At 41.2% G+C, this 25,620-nt stretch overlaps 1 protein-coding gene across 3 annotated transcripts in view; it reads right to left on the reverse strand.

Annotated features, from left to right (window-relative positions):
- Positions 1 to 9,873: 9,873 nt before the first annotated feature.
- The window catches only part of pex14 (peroxisomal biogenesis factor 14), a 48,432-nt gene continuing 32,685 nt past the window's right edge, over positions 9,874 to 25,620 (reverse strand). Inside the window, exons 6-10 of one of the 3 annotated variants that reach the window (XM_031286840.2) lie at positions 24,678 to 24,780; positions 20,646 to 20,743; positions 13,964 to 14,055; positions 11,738 to 12,119; positions 9,874 to 10,281 (exon numbers count right to left, since the gene is read on the reverse strand). In XM_031286840.2, the coding sequence (XP_031142700.1) occupies positions 10,258 to 10,281; positions 11,738 to 12,119; positions 13,964 to 14,055; positions 20,646 to 20,743; positions 24,678 to 24,780 (699 nt within the window). In that variant the 3' untranslated portion in view covers positions 9,874 to 10,257. Of the gene's footprint in view, positions 12,120 to 13,963; positions 14,056 to 20,645; positions 20,744 to 24,677; positions 24,781 to 25,620 lie in introns of all 3 variants that reach the window. The other 2 variants (XM_031286839.2, XM_031286838.2) reach the window with 2 other exon arrangements.

The following is a 25,620-nucleotide window of genomic DNA, read 5'->3' on the forward strand; positions in this document are numbered from 1 at the left end:
AAGATCTCTCTAGAAGAGACAATCAGGTACTTAACACCTGGTGCGTTTTAAATGCTGATGGATGTATGATTAAAAATGAAAAAGTTAGTGTGTTCAGGTCTTTGACCACAAGTTCAAATGTGGCCGTCATGCTCCAAATGAACGTGTGCTGGTGTGGGAACAAACACAGTTCCTGTATTTCTGTGAGCTCTGTTTCAAGTGAACACATTTTCAAAGGGTGGCGGGGGGGGGGTGTAATGTTACAGGGGAGATGTTATTTGGTAAACATGCAGTTGTCATCTTACAAACACAAACAGAATCCGGTGGAAAGATTAGCGTCGGCCCTTTAAAAAGCTTGTGAAAAAACAAGCCTCCTGTCAACTCTGTTACATAAATGTTTACTAAGAAATACCAAACATTGTGTTCTATTTGTTTTACTTTGCCTCAAGTTTGCCCATTGCCACAGATTAGTCATTCCCACAGTTAAACACGACTTTGCCAGCAGAACAAACAACTAGTAGCAGACAGCAACCAGAAACAAGTGCATAAAACAGTTGATCCAGGCTGGCTCGTAGCCACGCGGCCATTACCCTTCAAGTAGTTTGCTTCAGAATTGGACCAGAGGTCTCCAGAGCTGAGTGGGAATGTTTCATCACTTTATAAGTCCTATCGGAAAGGGGAGAGCTTGGAGCAAAAAAAGAAAATCTAATGGCCTCTTTCTGAGGCCAGAGTAATTCTCATTCCACTTCAATTGCCACAGCGCAGCACCGCTAACTGGCAAGTGAGGCCCGCTGCTGCTTTCTTGGCAAACGGAGAATTCTTAAGTGCTAAGCTGTAAATTTGCTTAATTTGACGTGAGTCCGAGGGAAATGGGATCGTTTTCTTTCAGGGAAAAAGCCTGGCATATTGGCTGACAATAAGCTGGAACGGTCCAACATGGTGTTTCTGCTTGGCGATGATGGCTGGAACACACAGCGGACAGCATTTGACAGAGCTGTAAAACCGTTTGACTCTGGCACTGGCGCTCTGTGACTCATTCTTATGTTAATACTCTAAAAGCCTTTTCAGTGTAATTTCTGTGAAAGAAAATTATGATTTTCTCCCAAAGCGGCTTAAAGTGGTTTGTCTGTTTGTATACACAAAGAAGTTGGTAATTACTAAATGTGATGATGCTTACGTAACTCACACACACACACCTGCTATTAATCTGCTTTAATAAATCCCTCATATTCTAAGCGACCACGCATAACAAGTCTCATTTACATGAAGAAACAAGACAAGCTCTATGGTCACAAGATGCAGGAAGTTTCACTCGTTTCATTTCTGAATTTCAACTGAGAGCAGTGTCACAGGTCAAATTAAAAGAAAAAACATGAGGTTTTGGTCACAGACATGGAAGCAAAAATATATATATATTTCTTTTTTATACATGTGAATAAATTAAGGGCTGTAATGCTGCCCCATCAGAGAGCAGAACAGTTACTAAAATAAAGAAAAAATGTATTTGAACATAAACAAACACAAATTAGCTATTTTGCATGTCTAGTTGTTAAATAATATAGGATTAAATGTATAATCTCCTGCAACATTAACTCATACTCACTTCCTATAGATATCCTCTATAGTATCTATAAAATGACTAAATAAATAAATGGGCAAACTATTGATAATCTTTCTTTTTTATATACTTTGGCCCATTATATCAATGCACTGGCCATTCTCAAACTTTATCAAAACATTGATTAATCTATTTGTTTTGCTTAAAAGTGATCACTAGCTAAGTTTGCAGTGACAACATAACATATGGTGAATGAATGTCACAAGAATAGTTAGCTGTGGTTAATAATAATAATACTAATAATAATAATATCCTACTCTATTATTTTCTTCATACTGATTTCCCCATCTTATAATGATGTTGCAAAAGATCATCTGAATAACAACAACATTTCTTGTGACCTTCTTTTGGGGTTTATTAAGTATATTTGATATGGAAATATAGTTTGAAAAAAGCATGTTACTGCACCCACATGGTTGGCATTGTCTGGGTGGGAATGAGGGTAAATAGCGTGGGGGTTAACAGAAACATGACAACTGTGGCATTTAAAAGGCAGCATGTGGTGAGACTGAGACTAAAGAAAATACTTAGCAGGTTGCAGCAGGTCAAAGTTTGGGAGTTTTGTATTGTTGGTTGTTGGTCACAACTGTTGCAATACATTTAAAGTTGAAGCATTACAATCAGCTTTATTTCTGTTGAATGACTCTTGAATATCACCAGCCCCCCGCATAAACATCACCAGAGCCTTTAAAAACACCGGTTTCAGTATCACAGCTGTGACCTTCATAAAACAGAGCTGGGCAACAGGTGGGCATCACGTGTGTGCTAATCTTCCACATTATGGTTGTTGACACTGAACAGCCCCACTCGAACAGCCCCGCTCGGTTAAAACTCAGTAATTTAATATGGAATACATCAGCAATGTGATATTTGTAGCATGGAAGAAGCAAAGGTTGGGGAGATTCTGCTGATGCTAATAATAGAAAACGTCCATCATTCACTGTGGGTTTCTGTTACCAGAAGAATTCTGTGAGTACCGCAGACACCTCCAAAACAAGACATTGGGTGTCCACTGAGGGATTTTGGGATTATTTTTTTTTCACTTGCTCTCCTCCTCACTAAGGGCATGGAAATGTGGGTTGTATTTCGCTGTGACAATCCATGCTAATTTTGGAGGACAAGGTCAGTGAATTTCACAGACCACCCTACTTTACGCATCAATTCTCACACAAGGCTTATGGCAGGTTAAACTTTTCATCTAGCACCATCATCAGGTCAAATGTTTTTTAATTTGCAATTTTTGACCGAATCCTTGAAAAACTAACGGCATTCCTATCAGCCTCGGCTGTATAGTGTTTAGCTACTTAGTGTGAACATTATACCTGTAACCTTGTTAGCATCATCAATGTGAGAGGATGTTAGCATGCTGACCTCAGCCTTTAACTGGAGCAACGCTGTGTCTCAGTGCAGCTTCACAGAGTCACAGGAACTGCTGTAGACTCCAAGACTTGGTTATGTACAAGTTCTACGAGTTGACTACAGTTAACAGAACATGAGCCCCATTGTGAATGCAACAAGCCATGAAAAAGACTCTCTAGCCCCCTTTTTCTTCTCCCATCCCCAACCGCCCCTCCCCCTCCCCCTCCCCCTCTCCTGCCCGCTAGCATGCTTCAGGTGTTCCACAGTCAGGCCCTGTGATTAGTCTAATTTGCACAAACGCTGGCAAGCGCCACACCTGTTGCCCCTGCGCCGCCTGCAGCCGCGGTCCCTCAGCAGGCTGACAGGCCTTCCCTCGGATAATCCAATCTCTGCGCAACGGCGGCGCTGCTCTCCACCAGCGCAGGACAAGGACATTAATTTTTTGTACCTCTTGTCTCCCTTTGTGTTCTCATGGCCACCAAGCTCCTGATGGCTCATTATTGGACCATTCATAAATACTGCCAGTACCCACCTCCCTGTTTTTTTACAGCCCGCCGCTGTTTTCCCCTCACTGCTTCTCCCTAGCGCCTTCCTCCACCTGCCAATACGGTGAGTAAAGCTTTCCTTCAGGTTCGAGAGGCCCAACAGCCTTCCACATGACAGCCTTCCAGTATCCACATACTCCATTTGGATTTGAAACAGCGCCAGCAGAAAATCAAGTGACACAGGCCACACAGAGTGGGAGGGAGGGAATGTGATCCCACTTGATTGTTGAGAGTTTATATAGCGAGTGATGACAAAGTGCTTTATGACTTTGCAGTGTTCGCTGGGCCCAGCGATTGAAGCCTTATACAGGCAAAGCCCCCTGGTGACCTTGGCTTGTCAAATGTTCTAATTTTTACCAGGAAGGAGCCAGTGTTGAGCTACTGCTCAGAGCTGGGAAGCTGCTTTTAGAGAGACAGCAGCGGAGAGCTTTTGGAGGTGACCCATGCTTCCTTACTTTCACTGCTGAAAACACTATTGAGGAAATGCATCAGTCAGAGAAAGGTTTAGGCCTGCTAGCCCACAGAACTATGAGTCTATGTAGAATATTTTTAGCATGACTAAGAGTCTACAGCCACGCTAGCTGCCCTCTAAGGCTGAACTCAGGCACAGCGGTGCTTTGAACTAAATGCTAACATCAGCATGCTAACATGCTCACAATGACAATAATGCAACATGCTGACATTCAGCAGGTTTAATGTTTACCATGGTCACCATCCTAATTTGTGCATGTTAGTATGCTAACATTAGCTAATTAGCACTAAACAAAGTACAACTGAAGCTGACATTATCATTAGTTTTGCAAGTATTTGGTCATAAACCAAACTATCTTACAAATTAAAGAGATTTCCAAAGTTATGACAATTCATCCTGAGAGGGACATTAACGTGTATACCAAATTTCACAGCTATGTCCACCATCCAATAGTTGTCAAGACGAAGACGTTTCACTAAAAACAACAAATGTCAACCCTGTGGTGGGGCAGGAGGAAGAGTCAGGATCACCAATGTTATAAGGATACATCATCTGGTAAACATTAATATCAGCACAACATTTTGTACCAATCCATCCAGTAGATGTTGAGATAATTCACTGATAAATGAAAGTTGTGACTTAATGGTGGTGCTAGATAAAAGATCAGGGGATCACCAAAGTCAGGATTCATTCTCTGGGCACCATGAATGACACTTTCATGGCAATCCATTTAATAGTTGTAGAAATAGAACAGTCTTGACCAAACTGGTGGACCAACCAACCGACTGACGTTGCCTTTCCTACAGGCACGCTGCTAGTGTGGCTATAAAAATTGCACAGACCACCAAAAATATAGAATATAAGAGAAAACATAATTGTAGGACTTGGATGAAAACATCTTGAAAGGCGGTTAACAGACTTTCACTGCAGATCCAAATGAGTATTCCCGAGGAGTAAAGGGATATTTCCAAAGGGGTAAAGCAACTGGTGGAGTTCCACAGGCCTTGTCACAAATCAAGTATTACATCAGATTGCTCCCAGCTGCATGCCACATACATCTTATCTCACATGGAAGAGGAAGAAGATGCATTTCATCCTCAGGCCCCCTCTTCCTGCATTGTCTGTGACCTTTCCTATGCAAATCTTCAAAGAACGCTTCCCCTCAGAGAGGGATGTCAGGAAGCCATGTTGGGTGGAGCTTGAAGCTTCAAGAACTGGACCTACACTGCTAGGATGTGAACTGTCCTAAATCAGTGTGATGAGAAAACAAAAGCTGGACCGGGATCAATGCTCAAGGACTCAAGAAGGAGTTTTAAACGAGTAGAGATGATGTGAGCGTGGTGCAGACAGAGTCATGGTAGCCCTCTGACTGGCTGCTATGGGCTAACAACCCTTGCATTGATCCAAAGAGACACTCAGCCCTCTAACCTGCTGAGTGCTCAGTTCCAGTGAACAATGGAGTTCAGAGCGAGTCAATACAGTACCCTATCGAGTACTCTCCGTTTAGCAGCAAGATTGATGAGGTTAAGGCTCCCAACCGGGGAGCCAAATGGTGTCAAAACCAAGGTGTTGCTTTGGACAAACAATCCCTCAGTGCACTACCACACTGAGATGCGCTGGTTATTGGCTAATACACAAACTCTACCCATGAAGGGTATTTTATACAGGCACAAAGTTTCTGAAAGGGTATGCAGACTGCGGTGAATGTTGTTACGACTTCAAATGTAGATGAGAATATGAGGGTAGGATAGATGGCGCTTTCTGGACAGGAATGCACTGCAAATCCCCAAAGACACTAAATGATGTACAAGTGGATTTATTACAGTAGGTCCCTATAAATCTAAGGTTGGCCTGAACTCCAGGGAGAGGTTAATGGATTACGAAGGGATGTGGTATCGAACCTCAGAGAAGTTTATACACCTCATCAATATGTGAAACGCTATTGATCACTTAGACCCTGATAAATTAAATTCATACACTTGATAATGCATGGCAATATTCAGAGATCCCCAAATGAAGCAAAATTGGCTTTTTTAGCCCAGCTTTTCTTTGGGATGAGGATCTATGGTGGGACCTTGACAGTAGAAAATGCATATAAAAAAAACACACTGTGGCAGTGTGTGATTTGAGCTGTACCGTCAATGCTCTTAGGAATCTTAGAATTATCAGCAACCTGTGTGAACAGCATCCACCCTTTTTCGCTCAAATGTAAATCACAATAAATGATTGAAGTTGAGATTCTGAGGATTGTTACTCAACATGAAATGTGCACAGTTTCATAAACTTTGCTGCATAATTTGCTAATGGATATAGATATAAGCCAGGACAAATTCACTTTATAATGAGATTTACATCTTCCATAGCTTTGATTTGGTGAATATCTGGTATGGATCTAGACCTGGATCCTATGTTTCATATAGTATACTCAATATATATATTAGCATTTTGGCTACATCTAAAGCAGCATCCAGTCAGGACAGTTAGCTTATGTAACAAAAGATGGATTCCACCTCAAGCCAAGATACAGTTGAATGAAAATCTATGTGACATCTGTCAGTGCGGGGATGAGTTTCAGGTGTAGCTCTATCTGGCTCTGAAGGGAGCTGTATGGAATGTGATGATAGGCTAGCGGCTCTGGGCTACATAAGCTGCTACTACCATAACACACTCTGAGTTGCATTGTGGTTAGACTCGCCGTGCCAGACCATCCACACGCTGCGGAGCGGAGTAGGGTCTGGCTAGTCCACACAGCATTCTGGGATGGGAGAAAAACGTGCTCTGGTTTATTGGCATTGGTGGGGGGTGATGGCGCAGTGGATATGACACATGCCTTTGGTGTGGGAGATTTGGGTTCAATTCCCACTGCGATACATCAACCAATGTGTCCCTGAGCAGGACACTTAAAGCCTAACTCTCGCCAAAATGCAACCTACGGTCTTTTTGTGAATGTACCCGAGTCAAACTTTCGTTTAAAAGCATATTTAGGACGGAAGCGTCGCTTTTTAAGATTTACCGTATTTTCGTTTTTCGGTCAAATGGCCTTTTGAATGGGAGTAATAGGGGCACTTTTATGCTAGCCTGAAAATAGCTATTTTTAAAACACTAAGAAGGCTCAACACAACATGAAACTTTGCTCCAAGTATCACCAGGGGCTCTACACATGAACGCAAGCATTGAGAACATTGTTTGTGTACAAAGAGTTTACTAAAAAGAAAGGTTTTGAGCAACTCACGTTAGCAGTTGTTGTTTACGCTATCTGCCATTTTCCCAGTCCAAAATAGGCGATCTCCGAATGCGAATGAACGGACTCCATAGGAGGAAATGTCATTCTTATATGAGGCTCCTTTTTCAACTACAAGGTCAATATTGTGTTTCACTAACGACAAAACAACGAATTATCCGTGCATTTATATGGAACTAAGCTTTTGGAGCTTTCCATCTTTACTCTCCTCCCTTGCTCAAAACCTCTCTTTTTAGTAAACTCTGTGTACACAAACAATGTTGTCAATGCTTGCGTTCATGTGTAGAGACCCTGGTAATACTTCAAGCAAAGTTTCACGTTGTGTCGAGCCTTCTTAGTGTTTTAAAAATAGCTATTTTGAGGTTAGCATAAAAGTGCCCCTAGGACTCCCATTCAAAAGGCCATTTGACCGAAAAACGAAAATACGGTAAATCTTAAAAGTGACGCTTCCGTCCTAAATATGCTTTTAGACGAAAGTTTGACTCGGGTACATTCACAAAAAGACCCTAGGTTGCATTTTGGCGAGAGTTACGCTTTAACCCCTAGTTGCTTCAGAGGCGTGCAACCTCTGATATATAGCAATTGTAAGTCATTTTGGATAAAAGTGTCAGAGCGGGCAGAGCCACGGTGCCGCTGCAAAATAGCCTTGGGAAGGAACTTGTTTTGGTGGAACGTGTACGTTCAAAAGTTGTTTTAGTCGTGCAACAGAAAACTCAGACTGGACAGATAGTCTAGCTAGCGGTTTGGATTTACCCTGCAGAGATCTGAGGAGCAGTTAACCATAGTCCTCATAAATCAACAGGAGTTTAAAATGCCAACACTAAGAAAGCGGAAGGTAACGGACATCCAGCCGAAAAGAGTGATTTCACAGGTGAATCCCGGAAGTGGAACGTCGTAATGTAGGCTTCAGGTTTTGACAAGAAAGAAGAATGTGTGAAATAAAAAGACAATAGAGTACAATGCGTAATCGGGAAAGTGGTCTATTCAATTTCATACAGATATTCATATGTTACATGCACTGGCATGGTAATAGCTAATGCATGCAAGTTTTGTACAAAGCTTCTTATATAAGTTAGCAACAATTATGCATGTAACTATGCTGAACCATATTTAGCATTGGTATAGCTTGCCTTAACTTAGGGCTTATCATGCTTAGCATATTAACAGTGTAACTGTAGCTGGGAATGAGAAGGAACAGCTTAGACTGCTGAAAGTTTGACAATGTAAAGCTTCCTGCCTGTCAAGCTGACTCCGAGATGTCCTAAAATGGACACTGTAAAGAAGGAGGATAAACCAAGGGTATAAACCAATCGGATTTAGGCAACAAGGCTTTTCTCTGGCGCCACCTCATGCCAACCTTGACATATTTTGCGCCACATAGCAAAACAATCTCTACATTTCGCATCGATTTAGCAATTCTGTCATTTAGTCTAAGCATTACATCCTCACAAGGCTGCTAGCGTGTTATTAGTTCAACAGGCCACTCTCAAACACTTATTGTCAATAAATGATACTGGTCCCTCTTTTCACCCTGGTGACATCAGATTACTGTGAACAATCCAAGCTTACCTTTGGTCTCTGCAATCATTTTACCACCTCCTTTCTTTTCCTTCTCTCTGCCTGTCTCACCCTGCCTCAGAGTTGTCTTTACTGTTGGATTAAACACAAGATATTTATTTAAAAATGAAGCACTTTTTAAAAATTACATTTAAGTCTATAATGGCTATCTTCGTCATCTACAATGTATTCAAAATAGAATAGGAAACCCTTTTCGAGAAGGTCCTACTCCCACAGCAGAAACCAAAAGACACACGGACGATCCACCTACAGAAATAAACAACACTTCACACTTATAATGTGTAACTATGTGACTTACTCATTTCCAGAGAGAAAGCTGAAAAAAAGCTGAAAGTCCCTGCCTTGTCATGCTTTCTGAAAAGTACTGTAGTATTCTCATCTGTATCTGGTCTTACAGATATATTACAGCTGGTTCGGAGAGGTGACACAAAAACAAAGTGCAGGAACCACAAAGATTAAATCACAAACTTTGACCTGAATAGTTTGGTTATTTCAGAAATGTTGGTTTTCTTGCAAATAGCAAAGATTTTCAGTGCTGATGTTATTGGACGTATAAGGCTCAAACATGGTAAACAAATATGACAAAAACATTTTCTCACACAATGGAAAGTCTAATTTTTCTGTTTTTATTATTACCAAACTCAATTTTTTAGCCAAACAGAAAAAACTACAGATTGGTACCTGATATAAATGTTACAGAAAACCTTCCTACACCTGAACATACATAACCACATTCACACGAACATCTCAGAGAGATTAAAAATGAAAACTGCACAACCCACTTAAAGACATACATCTGTGTGATTTAATCTTTGTTATTGTGTATCTTTCTTTTAATGTTCATTGGATGGCTGGAAATACAAATAAGGTACATTTGACTCAATTATGATTTAGAATTGGCACCCTGTTCTTTAATGCAAGTCAAGTATTTAGCTGTGTGTTCCAAAATATATACTTATGTAACTGAAGGGAAAAATATAAACATGAAAATCCCTGTAATACTAGGTTTAGCCTTTAATAATAACATACAGTAGCATGCATTTAGTGTCCAGTTGGTTTAAAATGAAGATAACAGAGATTCTACTTGAGATAAAACAGATTTATTACATTATGTACAATTTTGGCTGACATTCAGACAGTAATCAGTAGGTTACAGAGGACCAATCACTGGTTCTACAGTGGCTAAGTAGCATGAGTTACACCTTGTGATTATGTACTTCTTTTACCCAACCTTATTCATCTATACAATTTTTTTTTCCTACTAAATCAAAAAATATATTTTACAGCATACTGCATTATTTTCTCATCATTCGACACATTTAACAGAGACTCAATCAACATAGACAATCTGTAGGTTTGGACGGGTGTCACACAGAAATGTGCAGTGCCCCTCTACCTTTTCTGTTGTTTTATGAAGGCCATGTGATGGAGGTGGAAATGGCACCAGAGCTGATATCCCTTCTTCTCACTCATGGACTCTTCTTGTTAGCTGGAGACAGAGTGAGTAATTCAATAAGTCAAGTATTCATTTATTACTTTCCTTTTCAATCATGGGGCAATGTTTTTCTAACTTCCCCCATCCACCTCCACACTGAGAAAAAAAGTCATACAAGTTCTGCAACTTCCATCTGTGGCAGCTCTAGTTGTCTTACTGCAGCTTAATTACAAAATATTGGCGCCGTTTTCTGTAAAGATTACTCACTGTAGGAGGCCCTACATAATTTGGACCGCAGGGTTTGTCACAGAAAATGATACAATGCAACTGGGCTTTCTGTATTAGATTTCCGCTTTTAGCCTCCTTGACATTTCAAGCTGCATGAACTAATACATCTGTTATTTGTTGATCATTTGATTATTAACATACTTCACAAACCAAATCAGCTGCCCTGCTGGAGACACAGATACAGCTCAGCAGACAGTCTGGGTTTTCTCGCCTGCCACGCGCAAAACACACTCGCAAAAGATGCACAATCCAGCCCTCAGGGAAAAAGTAAAGTGGGGGGGTGGAGGGAGGGGAAACATTCATCTCCCCTCCTTTGAGCGTATGAGCACCCTGACACCGGTATGGAACAAAGCCCGTCATCACATTCTAATCTCGAATTTCAGGGCTTTTATTTCACCCAAATGCCACCCCGCTGGCCTTGTGAATTATTGACAGACTGACACCAATGCGAAAGGACACATAAAAGAGGCTAAAAGCTCCAGCCCTGGAAGAGCTTGTCCTCTCCTATAGCCATCAACAGGGAGAAAACCTCTGCTAATGCTTCTCTGGAAGCTCACGGTAACTTTGAGACTGAAGTACCAACATATGACTCCTGACCTACAGCTGCTCTATACAGAAGAGATATTCTCTGCAGCTCTGCCTCTTTGGTCTGGATAAGACGATCCTTGGTACAATTACAAGGACACCAAGGCAAAGCTGTGAATTATCTGATCAAATTATGAAAATGTAAAGCTGTCAGTCACACACAGCCTTTTAAAGTCATTCTGATTTGACTACTGCTTGTCATTTCTCCTTTCAAAGAAACGTCACAGCATGGTACTTTGCTCTGGATACAGTCATTTAGTTTGCATGATGAAAAGTAAATCGAGGTAAGCTGTGTGTCAACTAGACACTCCAATAGTTGTCAGTTTTGTATCTTCTCATGCCTACTCCTCATTTTGTTCAAGATTACGATATTACAAAAACAAGTGGAAACAGACAGTGAAGATGGATAAAAAAACAAAAAAAAAAAATAACAAAACAAGTGTGAGCAGAGAGGAGCAGAATATAACAAAGCCGTCAGCTGAGACGAGAAGCCGTGTTTGGAAAGTGTCTTTGTGCTTTCTACTGCTATCTAATCCACCTCGCTCTCATTGCTGGCACCCTCGGGCCGCCTCAGTTTGTCCACCTGTTCATTAATCTGTCCATCCCCACCTCGCCGAGCCACTGTCTGCATGCTTACAGGATCCTCCTCCTTCTCTTTCTCCTCCTCTACGTGGCTGACATCATCCTCCTCCACTTCTTCCTCCTCCTTCTTCTCCTCTTCCCTCTGCACCTCCATGCGGACCTGGTCCTTTAGGTCCAGGGTCAGCGTTGCGCCGAGGCCCACGGTGCCACCATCTCCATTGATACCATTCGCTCCATCAGGCCCTCCCAGTGCATCCTGGGGGCAGTGGTGTCCATCTTTAATGGGGGAGGAGTTGGCAGACTCGTTACTGACGGGGGAGATGTCGCTGCTGCTGTTGGTGTGGTTGACTGGCGGCGAGCCAGGTGCTGATGGTGGCTTCAGGGGAATCTGCCATGAGGGGATTTTAGGAATAGTGGGAGTGGAAGGGAATTGTCTCCTGTGGAAGGGGGACAGACAAGAGAGAGGAAAACAATTAGGCCTGATTGCAACTTCATAAAAAAATAACGAAACAAAAAAAAACTTCTGTGTGGCCGGGTTAGCTCAGTTGGTAGAGCAGGCGCACATATATAGAGGTGTATACCTCAACACAGAAGGTCCAGGGTTCGAGTCCGACCTGAGACGATTTCCTGCATGTCTTCCCCCTCTCTCCCCCCTTTCACATCAAGTTGTCCTTTCCATTAAAGGCTGAAATGCCCAAAACAAATCTTTAAAAAAAAAAAAAACTTCCCATGATGTAATCAGCCATAATTAGGCATACTGCAACCACAACACTATACAGTATATATCTTCCTAAGTCAGGTGTTGAATGAGAACATATCCTCAGCAGTAGTTTACATTTAAGCATGCAGCCACACACAAAGCACCCTATGTAATTCTCGTAATTACAGCAGAGAAAATAGCTTTTCCCCCCCAAACAGCCAGATGTTTGTCACACCTGGTAAAGAAGCTCTAAGATTGTTTTAATTACATTGACTGCAGCTTTTAAGATCAAAAAGACAATGTTGAATTGTAATGGGATAGGCACTTCTTGGTGGTTTAAAAAAAAAAAAAAAAAACAGTTTAGAGATGATTTGGATCATTTGAACAGAAAGGGAACACGTTTGGAGACAGATGGTGATACAGAGCCTTTAGTTTGTGATTCAAGCCTTTGCCAGAAAACTCATTGTGAGAGTCAGGATGAAGTCAAGAAAGCAAATGACAAAGGGATTATCGCTGATTAGCATGTACGGGGGGAACAAAACATGCTCAACTAGACAGTTCTGAGGCAATTTTCATCCTTGCTGGTTTTCTGATGTATACACTTACTTGAGGCTTCATTATAGACACTGACACATAATCATGCATGCTAATGGGCCTGACTGAGCTGGGCACTGCCTGACTAGATTGAAGAACAAAGATGGGAAGAATGAGGGGATGTCTGGCACAACACAAAATACTTTACACCTTGCATTAACATGTGGTAGGTACGTTCAGATTTTACCCTCGCAAGATTGATTGAAAAGTATCTATGTTTTATCAGGACACAGCTGATTTTCCAGTTCCTATAAATCATTTCTCTCGCTGTTTTGTGTCATTTTGCACTCATAAAATTACTGAAGTTGCATGGGAGCAATTATGCACGTGTGTGGTTATCTTGCTTACCAATAAAAGCATTAAAACACAGAAGACCAGCTGATGCCTGCAGTATGCTAATCAGCCGAGGTAAGTTGTGATGTAAAATAAATGGTGCAATCACTATTATAACCTCTAGTGCCTGTGAGATTAAACATATTTGAGATTAATGATTATGCTTTAAGTGTGGTGTGCGAGTAATTTGGAAGATGTGACATTATGTGTTCTTTTCTTTTATTTACTGAGTCCCAACAACAAACTTTTCAGGCTATCAACAACAGTACTGTAATATAGAAGACGGTATGCAAAGATGATTGCATGATTGCTATTTTGTAGTTGTTTTTGAGATTTAAACTCAAAACTCCACATCTTGCAGTCTTCCTCAGCAGATGGGGTTTACTCAGTTAAGTTCAGGTCTGCAAACTCCAGTGGGGTGAAAAAAAATGACAGTTGAGAATACGGCCAAACTTCACATGTGCAAACCAAAAAATAAATACAAGAAGTACAAGAGTAATTTTAAAGAGCAACATGAGATTATGTCAAAAGTATTTTAATGTCAGGCATATGGCCAAAGTTAACAAAGTTACACTTACACACACACACACACACACACACACACACACACACACACACACACACCTTGTGACGGGGTCTGGATAACTTTGTTACCTGCTGAGCAGTAAGCCCTTCAAAGAGACAATCTCAGCCTTCAGCTCTCCAACGGTTTGGTTGTCCAGGACTCGGTTAGTTGAAGATGATGCCTATAGGAAACACACAAGCGAGACACACAAAAAACGTTACAGACACACACACAAGCACTGTTCATGTAACATGCAGGGTCGCAGCACAAAGTCAACATCTGTCTTTCAACAACTCCTCTGTACTCTGACTCAACAACGTGAAACAATACAAAAAAGCTTTGTTTGAAAAAAAGGACATAGGGTACAAGGTAAACAAATATCGTGAATGCAAATGCTAAAAGCCACGTTTTTGTGTAGTCAGGTCATTTGTCACCATGACAACCTCACAACGGCCGACTGCTGGTGATGACAGAAAGGAGGACAAACAATCCCATTAGTCACATCATGTATGGCCTTGACTGCTCAGAAAGTCCAGTGAGTGTGAATCATGCTGTTTTTACATAATTTCCATACTATCTAGAAAAGATCGTCGTTGTCCAGTGTTTTGTATAATGACTTTATCTTAAACAATGGCCACATTCATTAAGGCAGACCATAGTTTAGCAGTTTGTTTTGTTCTTTTTGTCTTTTATCAAAGGCATGTGTGTGTGAGAACACTGGTGTGGCATGAAATGCTACAGGGTATAGTGGCAAGTATTTGAATGGCAAATTGCTGCCGAAAATCTGTCCCTGCAGCACGTTTTTAGGGATAGGCAGAACTTTGACAAATAGAGCTACAAAATGACACGTTCTAATAAAGGCCTAGAGGAAAAAAACTAGAATTACCACCTTGCGGTTGTATGCCTTCGCCAACCAATCAAGTTGCAGTTTACATCCATGTCTGTCCAGACTCATATAATATAAGTAGTGAAAACTTTGAAACAATTTGGCAAAACATGGATGCTTCACCCACATCGTCAACCCAGAAGCACAGAAAATCTATACAATCACCACAGTTTCAAGAGAAGTATCACCAATTCCGTATCTGACCAAATGTGATGTATGGTCACAATCTCCCCTTCTGTTCCTGAGTTATGGCGTTGAATAATGGCCAGAAAAGCGTTTTTGCAGAACATTATGATGTCACAGTGAAGTTGACCTTTGACCTTTTGGATAAACAATGTCATCACTTCATCGTTTTATCCTATTAGACATTTGTGTAAAAAGTTGTCATATTTAGCGTAGGAATTCTTGATTTATGGCCAAAAATGTGTTTTGTGACGTCAGTGACCTTGACCTTTGGCCAGTTCATCCTTGAAACCAAATGGATGTTTTTTTTTTTAAATTCCCTTCAGGGGTTTCTTAGATATTGAATTCACAAGAATGGGACAGACGGACGGACAGGCCTTTGGGCAACATAAACTAGGGGTGCACCGATCCGATATTAAGATCGGATACCGGCCCCGATGTTGACAAAATAGCTGGATCGGGGATCGGAAAAATGAACAGCTCCACAGGCCGATCCTGTTTATTTTATTTTTTTTCTCCATCGGAGCACATCCTACGTCATTTGTCAGCAGCACGTGTGTCGCATGCTGGAAGAGTATTCACTATTTTGCTTCTACTGCTACATTTTATTTATTTAAATTTATTTTAAGAAGTTTGATTACATTCTATTTTCGATTTGAATGCACAATTGTTTTTTAAATAACAAATAAGAATTCAATACATTACATCTATGTTATTTTGTCTTAGTTAGGAAAGTAATGAAGTAATGTTTAGTTAGGAAAGTCTGGTGCCTTTAGTCTCTTCCACATGGAATGAGGAAGGATGTATAAGGTGGAAGGTATACAGTGTATTATTAATTCAACAATGGTATCGGATCGGTATCGGGTTCGACAGATACACAAAGCCCAGGCATCGGCATCGGGACTGAAAAAGTCGGATCGGTGCATCCCTAACATAAACAAAACATGGCAACAGTCAAATACAATGATAACACTGGACTACAACTGCTGTAAAGCCTTTTAGACTATTGGTTCACTGCAAAAAAAGAAAATCTAATAGCAACTCAAATAGGGAAGACGTTAAAAGCCCAACGTGGTGGTCTAGATTAATCAGAGAGTTTGTAAGATTATTAACAAAATAAAAGGAAAGAACAAAAAAAAACATTTCTACTAAATAAAAGCATTGCATTTTCCCTGTTGTACCTCCTCAGGGCACTCAAAATAATCCAAATGAAACAATCATTGCCTGAACTGCTCATAAACAAATGCAACCTGTGAAGGGGTGTCATGAGTCTCAACCCAAAAGGGTTGGGAACCAGTGATGTAGATAATTGCTCCCCATCCATTCCTGGATAAAAAGCACAAACATGTGCGAGAACAGGGGGATAGACTGATGAGACCAGAGGGAGGAGACACGGGAAAAAGTGGGATAAAAGAAAAGTAAAAACTGTAATTAAGACTCTCCTGACTCACCAGAGGAAGCTTGTTAGGAAGCGCGGACCCCCTATCGAGGGGAGAGGGATAACTTGGACTCTTTCGCTTGTAATTAAATCTAAGAGAAATTAATTGAATCACATCTGAAAAGGATCAGACTCATTTACAGTGGAAGAAGGGAGGCAGAGGAGGAGAAGTGAAGGGAGACAAAAAAGGAGGCTTTTTTTGTGGCTCTTATCGACTCCTAAACCTCGTTGATAAGGAGCCATGTTTTAGAGGTGGTGCATCGGAGGCCTGCTGAAGACACTCTTATTACAGCCGTCACCTCATTAGAACCATCTTAATCCTTCGCCTCCCCAAGGCACCCGTATAATAAGGCTGGATTCTGCTTCTCTCTCATTTTACATCGGAAAAAATTAATTGCTCTATGGGCTGAGCTAAAAGACTTCCAAGGCATAGAATCAGCTTAAGAAATATGCAAATTGCTCCAAATAACTGAAAATGATTTCTATATACTTATATCACTTAACAGAAGAAACAAAGGCTTGAGAGTAGAATTGTTAACCGCCAGCTACATAATGTGCATTATCTACCGAGCAGCGCCATATAATATCTCACATCAAGACGTGTCACACAACACTACCACTGACATATGTCTTATTAAGTCTGAAGAAACCTAATTAAATGTTGGGCCAGGACTGGATTTCAGCTTTGAGATACATTATGTGAGTGTGTATACACACATATTGTGTAAGAATCTTGTGTTAAGTGCACTGGCTGCTTGAGTGGAGGGGTATCAGTGACTGGACAGATTGAAAGAAACACCGCTGACTTTAAAAGCCCCACCTGAAGTGCTGACACATATCCAATAGACCGCACGCGTGTGTACGATGTGATGCTTTAACAAACGGCTGATCAAAATATTTAACTTCTGCAATGATTTAGCGGCTTTGATTACAAAAGCACCGTCATCAAGAAAATACTTACTAGGTCTGTGGATATATGGCAGTTCATGTTTGACTTGCTATGCAGAATGAGACGATTATTATTCTTACTATTATTTTACCTTTTTTTTTTTTTTTTTTTGCTTGACTTTAATATTTTGCATGTTCTTATAATTGTATATAAATGCTATTACAACCAAAAATCTTTATTTTTCATTAACCTTAAATAGTGCATTTTGTATTTTTTGTTGTAGACTTGATTTAGATGTTCAACTTCTGCTGCTGCTGGTTCCTATGATGTGGACATATGTATACGTTAAGAGGCCTTTCTTGGCTGCATACATGTATGACCTCTTTATAAACTATTTATTATTCAATGTTTATGCCGTTATATCATTTATTTGACCCACCTGTCCTTAAGACTAGATTTGACAATTTTACCCTGAAGAAGGCAATATGTGCAAAACTGAATCATAGATTTAAAAATAAAAAGATTAAGAGTCATGAGTGCACATCTCTCTCTTTCATCTGGTATTTGACTTCTATCATACTTCCTGGTGTACAGGTGCAGGGCTCTAAGGGCTCTGTGTGGCCTACACAGTGGAGAACATAATTCTGCGCTTGGCACTGCACATCGCAAAAAGCATCATGCATGAACAAATAAACAACAAACAAATGAACCAACCAAGCAAAACCAAAATAACAACTCAAACTGGGAGAGTGCCACCTCTTACATCATCAACCACCACTGGATGTGTTTTTTACTATGTACATACTGTGCATAGTAAAGATTTCCTGTAACTGGTTTAAAAGCCTTGTAACTAATATGTCTTGGGTGGGGGCCTGGGTGTAATAGGGGTTGGCCTCTTTCTGCTGGTTAACCAAGTGCTCAAGAAAAAAATTATATTACAAGCTAAGAAAAAAATAAAAACTATCAACTCTAGTAGCACCCAAGGACGGCAACACATCTGGCTAAATGAAGATAAATGCCTGTGGACCATTAGCAACAAGATAAGATCTTTAACAAGGCTTGTTTAAGAGTGTCTGAAGGCAAATTAATTCACAGTTACTCCGCCGGCAGACAGTGTGTTTTAGTGTAACGCATGTATATTTATGATGGAATTAGTTTCAAAAGGAAGTCCCCAGAGGAGTGTTTTTGAGTGGAAACACTGGTACAGTGCAATTGATTTCACTCTATTTATGCACTTTCCCACTGGCAGTTCGTCTCGCGCAAGCAAGAAGGCGGTTTCTAATCTTCTATGTAGTATCCACAAATAAAGAGAACGATCAGTGAGTTGAGACAGCAGGGAAAACACAGTTAACAGGCAGATTTGTAATGATAATGGAGCAGCAATCGACTAGGCTGCTTAACATCAGGGCTGAATCATCCTTGGGCAAATACATCCTTTACACCAAGGGTAGAATACAGCAGCATGTCTCTGAGAGAGTCATGATAACTGAGAATAGTGAAAAAGAGAGGAACTGTCTCTGGAAATGTGCAGCATCAGCGCGTGCTCTGTGTGTGTGTGTGGACGAGAGTCAGTCTGTCTAAACTTACTTCTATAATGACGTCTCCAGTTTAGGGACAGTAAATGCACTCCGCAATTGAGCGGTTTCCAAACTACTAGAAATGTTTACTTAGCAGCTGAGGAAACAGAAGTGTCCATGTGTTTCGGGTTAAAGACACATTTCCGCGTTGAGAGGTATAATTGCTAAGCCTGGCTCACTTTGAGCAGAGTGGTGAGGCAAACCCCGAAAGCCGCAAACGGTGAATGATAAGTGGCTCGCCAGCTCCAACATGTGTTTTTCATCAAACATCCCAGACCTGAAAACAATTTCCCAATTTCCCCCGTGGCCTGAGACAACAGAGGGCCTTGTGCCGACTCGCAGGGAAAATTTAAGATCAACACTATAGCTATAAAGCAGAGTTTATGATTTGTTTAATGGGTGTTTTGATGTGAATAATACTTTTTATACACTACCGGTGCCCAACAAGGCACTCATAGCAAATGAAGTAGACACTTTTTTTAATCCAATCTGTGATTTGGAGATGACAAATGAAAAAAAAAAAAAAATAACATCCTTCGTCCCTTCATGCTGGAGGGGACTCATCGTTTGAAGGGGGCCTACAGCCTGCCTGACAGAAAGCCTTAGATAGTTTTCAGATTTCAGACCAGCATGGGCCAAATCAGATCATCGCTCACATATGCTGATTTGGGCCGCCGCTGCTTTCGACACTGCTCAGAGAGACCGTGTGGCTTAGAACTTGAAACAGCACAAAATGAGCTATGAGTAGTCAGTTTTTGCTGAACCTCGGGGAAGAGAATCATATTTTTCTTCCTAGTTTGTGCCGAAGCAGATGTGTCCGCATATGTTTTCCTGCAATATCCAGATGCTACAGTGAAACATCATGTGCTAAACAAGCTGTGGACATAAAACATTGTCTAAGATTGTCCCTTCCAAGTCACTTTTTTAGAGCCCAGAGATCATAAAGCGATTTATGGGCGGTGTTATAAAAAGCAAGCAACATTTCATCCCTGCATATAAGTTTTTAGACCAGTCATTCACTCCGATTCACTTAAACACTTACAATTCTGAGTAGATTATGAACACTGTCTATAAAAATCAAGGCGAGGAGGCAATATGGTTAAAGATTATGGTCCCATGATGAGATGCACCATACTTTTTTGCAGCTTGTGTTCTGATGATATACAGTATAATAAGGCTGTCTGTCTTAGGTAGTTATGACTCGGGGCTGCGCAAGAGGTTTTAGTATACAGAGGGCACAGAGAAACCTTTTTTCTCTCCTCATCAATCTGGAGATTTCAACCTGCAACTTTACGTTTACGGAGCTCTTTTGCAATTTCAAAGTTACTGCCTGTCTAGCTTTCCTCAAAAACATTAATCATACATAACAGACCTTGAAGGTGCAGTCCGTAACTTTCATGTTCAAACTACAGTAAAGATACACTTCCTGTCAGCTTTGTAAAGTTGTTTCATGTTGTTGTTGTTGTTAGTTTGCCATCAAGATATAATAACACAAAAATGTTGTTTCTGAAATAATTAAGTTCGATGGTCCTGGTGGTTTCAAACAAACAAGTGTGTCTTGACACACTATATTAACATTTAGGGGCACCTCCGAATGCAACAAATGTGCTGCTGTAACTGAATTACAGTAAGAACAATGGAGAAGGATAAGGTGATGCAAAACAAAAAGAAAGTTTGAATGATAAATAAGTAGAATCTCAGAGGTCTAACTGAAATCACTGATATTCCAGGAAATTGCAAACTGTGATGGTAAGTGAAGGGCGCTGCTGAGTTGCTGATGAGATGGTAGCTACTGTACCTCTGCTGCAGCCAGTTCCTGAGAGAGCTCCTGGATCCTCTGCTGCTGCTGGATCAGGAGCTCCTGGACAGAGACCAGGGTCTGCTGCAGCTGGCTGACTGTGGAAACAAGCAGAAAAACAGATGGCAAATTCAGCGCACTTAAAAAAAAAAAGGCAAGAGATTATGTTGTGATAAGGTTGTTTTGGTGACACAGAACTGAACTATTTATTTCAAGCGTCAATGACAGAACTGATGGAACTCAACTTGTGTCACTGATCAAAGCTGTCCTCTAAGAATTGTAATCAAAGCTAATACCCGGTAACTTAAGTCGCAGCTTTTAGGTCCGAGGTGCTGAGGGTAGGGGGTGGGAAGAAGGTGGAGGGGCACATAGGATGGAGATATTAATCTCTAGTGCCTGAACTTAAATCAAATAACAGTCTCTAACCTTCCATTATCCACCCAGACACTGCCTTCTAATGCATCTTAAATCCTCAAACGATCAACAAAGGAAAAAACAAGGCTCTCATTTGGGAGGAGGCTGCCAGACAAAATGTCCCCCCTAATCCTAATAAATATTGTTCTTTTTCCATTGACTTTGAAGATTGAATTAGTTCAAGTGTTGGTGTTGGACGAGGGTGTATGATTTCAAATAACACTGGGCACAGTTTGTTGCCCCCTGCTTCCAGTCACGCGTGTATTACCAAACAATGCATTAAGTTTCCCCAAGCTGATTATATTACAGAAAACCAATAAACATTCATATAAATCATGGGCGTGTAAAGTGTTAAATCAAGCCTAATAGGATTAACATCAACAGATATTGTGGCGGTCCACTGCTGAGGTTGTCAGGCCAATGGTTAAAAGCCTGAGCTGCAGCCGGCTGGATGGGATGTAAAGAACCCTCTCACATTAACCCAGGCCAGGACAAAAGACAGAGCCCGGCTCAGAGGCTGTGTTTCTTTTGAAAAAACAACACAGACAAAATATTTGATCTTTCAAAGAAGCTAATATCTTGCAGTGACACCTGTGTTTAAATGGGTGGAGTTGTATCAATATAGGTGGGGTGCTAAAACGTTTGATCTTTTCATGCTTGCAAAATACTATGGAACACAAGTTTGAGCAGGATCGTTGGTTGGGGCCAAAAACCGCAAACAATTAGAGTTTGTTACTATGTTTGTGCTCCATAGTGTGACCAGCCATTCTGAAGACGGTAATAAAACTAAAATACCGCGGCCATCCCTGCTTAAAAAAGGTGTTACTATGACAGGGTGTGCACGCTAAACCAAGAGCTGCCCTATTAGTCTCCGATTCTACCTCACCACAAAACAGCTTATCCAGATGTGTGTGCCAGTCTGCCAGCCTATAATGCCGTGCCTCCTGAATTACCAGTGGCACCGCTTTTTCAGCCACAACAGTCCAATTCCTTTCATGTCTCTCCACAAAGTTGACTTATTTGTACTGTTCAGACACTTGATAAAAATGCATAACTTCATATCCCCAGTTATCACAGATATGAAGCCAAGAATAATGAAGTCAATGACTTTGGCCAGGCATGAATCAGAAGGAGGCTGTAGCTGCAGTGTATGTGTGTGTGTGTGTGTGTGTGTGTGTGTGTGTGTGTGTGTGTGAGAGAGAGAGAGAGAATCTGAGACAAGATGATGCGTGAGGCATGCAGCTGCTGTGAGGAGGGTGCACATTGTGTATTCAGTAAATTATTCAGTAAATACCTCGATATAATGTACACTACATATGTCCAGGCCTGTCTCTGTCTTTAATGGCCAGCTGGTCACCAATATGGCTCCCACCAACAAAGAGTGCCCAAACAGCCGCACAATTCCATTACAGCCTGGGTGCGCTGAAGTAGTTCCAAGATCCATTCATTAATTGTCTGTGTGAAGTTGTAGGCAAATCATAATGGGAGTCAAGGCCCCTACTCTCGAGCTGGGGCTGGCGAGAGAGACTAATGTGGTCACCATTCAAAAGGATACATCACCTCATTGCGCCCGGCACTAGAGAAATACATGAACTTTAACAAAAGGGGGTTCAAGCAATTGGCAGCAGCGAGGCAGTCGGTCGCTATTACTCAGTGCAGCGAGGAGAGAGGGAGCAGGAGGGAGAGGAAGACAAAGGGAAAGCAGAGGGAGAAAACTCTCAGTGTAATTGCAACCCCTCTCCCCAACTGTTAACTACAACAGTCATTAACTACAATAGCAGTTTGGCTACTGCAGTCATAGCAAATTAGTTCCCCACACTGGCTGAAGAAAAGATATTTGATTGAGATGGGTTTTTTTTTTTTAACTGGAGGCTTACCTACTCGCTGCAAAGCACAGGAGGACTCTTACTGTGGAATCCTGTCTATACTGACAAACAAAACAGGGTTTGTAAGTTGGCAAATGGCCAGAAAGTGATAAGTAGATCAAGAAGGGACATTGGAATAGCCAGAGGAAATGTGTTTGCATAGTTGGGAGAAAATGACCATAAAAGAGCATATATTTGTTAATCAGATTCAGGGTGGCACACCTCGCACGCAATCTCACAAAATTGCTGCCCTCCACCTACTTTAGCCAGCCAGAAAACAATAGCATGGGTGTGACTGGATAAAATGATAACAGCCATATTTTCATCTACAGTATGTGGGTTCGTGACAGGAGCTGTAAACTCAAATACTTAATTTGTTTTAATTTGGAGAACAAGAGAAATTCAAACAAAGGATACTTGTATAGAAACTGACAAGGCCATACTTATGATTCAAGTTAAGAATACATAAGAAGAAGCAGAACATACTTTATTGATCGCCCAAGGGGAAATTGCATTTCTATTGTACAGACTGTGGTGGAAACAGTCTGGCTTTTCTTTTTCTCTCAGCAGCTCAAAACCCTGTATACACCTGCATGATGGTTATTCATACGGTTTTTCTCACAATCTCTTTAGGCATAAAAAAACTCCTGAGGGAAGGTTTTTACTTTCTTTGATATCTGATACAGACAGGTGCGCACAGCTCACGTACACTTGAATGTGACTTCATTCAATTTCAAAAAAAATAAATAATTTGACTGAAATACACATTTTAATTTAATGTTTTCATAATTCAAACATTAATGTTAAAACGCTAAATTATGTGATAAATATGCCCTCAAAGCTCTACAATTCCCCGAAAGTTGCTAAAAACTTTTTAGAACTGCTTTTAATTTTGATTTAATGTCCTGTTACTTAATGCCTCTAGGTTCTTTTATTTAACTTGTTGTGTAAACCGCCTTTGAGTATCTTGAAAAGGACTAATTTAGAGTGTACTAAAATTACTTTTTAGTTGTTTTGTTAAACTGTAGTTTCTACTGTCTTTATTTCTGCCGGGCTACCTATCTCAAATATTAGTACCTTTCAGGTGAAAACACACTCCAGATCAACAGCACTGCTAACAAGACCAAACTTTCTCAGAGTGCCTCTCTCATTTACGCCTCCCTGGATTTTTAATTATACTGACGAAGAGCTAGGAAAGCATCTCCCTGCTTCTCTCTCTCTCTCTCCATGTCTGACAGCCAGGTTGAGATTCCTCACCTGTCCAACATGGGAGCCGCACCTGTCACCGTGCACTTAATCACACTAGGGCCAGTGCTGAGCCCAGACGCCACACAGCGCCATGCCACCCACACACACACACACACACACACACACACACACACACAAAATTGAAATGAACTTTCTCCCAACCTACAGGGAAGAGGGTGGATGATGATGATGGCGGTGGAGGTTTGGATGGGGGTGAGGTTGGCGCAGGGGGAGACGGATGGAAGGGGGGAGTGAGAGAGGATGGGCGGGGGGGGCGGGGTAAGTTGTCATTTCCCAACTACTCATTAATATTCCGAGGTTAAGAGCTTTTCAGCGAAACGTAATTAATTGAGCTCGAGTCTGACAGTAAACAAGCAATTTCAAATTAAAGCGAAATGACAGCGGCGTCATTTGTTAAAAACGTGCGGGGCCCCCCGATTTTGGCGACAGATAAATGAGGGAAAATGTTAAGGAGGGAGAAAGTGATGAAGATATTAATCTTCACCTGTCTGTGTCAGCGTGCCACTCATTGCCGCAATGTTGCTCTCCATCCTCTGCAGATGCTTCTTGTCCTCCCGGCTGCCCATAATGAGGGGAAGGATGTATTTCTGCAATTAAAAGCATGACACAATATTACACTTCTCCCTGGTTGGATCGAGCAGAAGATGAGAAAAAGACAGGGCCACCTAGACTTGGCAGTGGACGGTCAAAGGCATTATTTTATTGGACTATTGCCTCATTGTTTAAAATGCCTGATCAGGCGCATGCATTTATGCGGCAGTGTCCAAGCAAGTGATAGAGGCATGTGCACACATCTAGTGTTAAAACCATTAGTCGATTACAAAATGAACCTACATTTTTAATAAACAATGTTTTTACAGTTATTTATCAAACATAATCATTCAAATAGTTGCTAGTTCTAGATTTGCTGCCATCTCTATTTCATACCATTGTAAATGAAATAAGTAATAATAAGGATCACTTAATCCCTCACAGACGGTTTGCAGCGCTCTGCTGCCTGAGCCAGGTTTTCTCTCCAACTCAGGTGGCAAGCAGCCACACCAGTGCCAGTAATAAACACTTTTTAGAGAAAAAGATTAAATGAGTGTCAACACGTGGTAATTAATAAGTGGGTTGCTGGGAGTGTGGTGTTTACAAGGTGCGCCATAACATAAATAAAGTATGGGCAGAAGCCTGGACATATGGTGCGACTGGCGCTACGCTCCAGTGACATGACAGCAACCTGCACCGTCCCGCCAGGGAATCCCACCTCCCAGACGACCAGTGGCTGGCAAACCCTGCTGCACGTAAGAAACAGTGGACTGGTGCAGTGTGTGTTTTTGTCAGTCAAAGACTACAGGGACAGTGGAATAAGGGGCAGAGGACCGTGAATGTGCATGTGCAGCCTTGTGAAAGGCTGTGTAAAGAAGGATGAAATATTAGGATGT

The sequence above is a fragment of the Sander lucioperca genome, chromosome 12, assembly GCF_008315115.2.
Source record: "Sander lucioperca isolate FBNREF2018 chromosome 12, SLUC_FBN_1.2, whole genome shotgun sequence".
NCBI lineage: Eukaryota > Metazoa > Chordata > Actinopteri > Perciformes > Percidae > Sander > Sander lucioperca.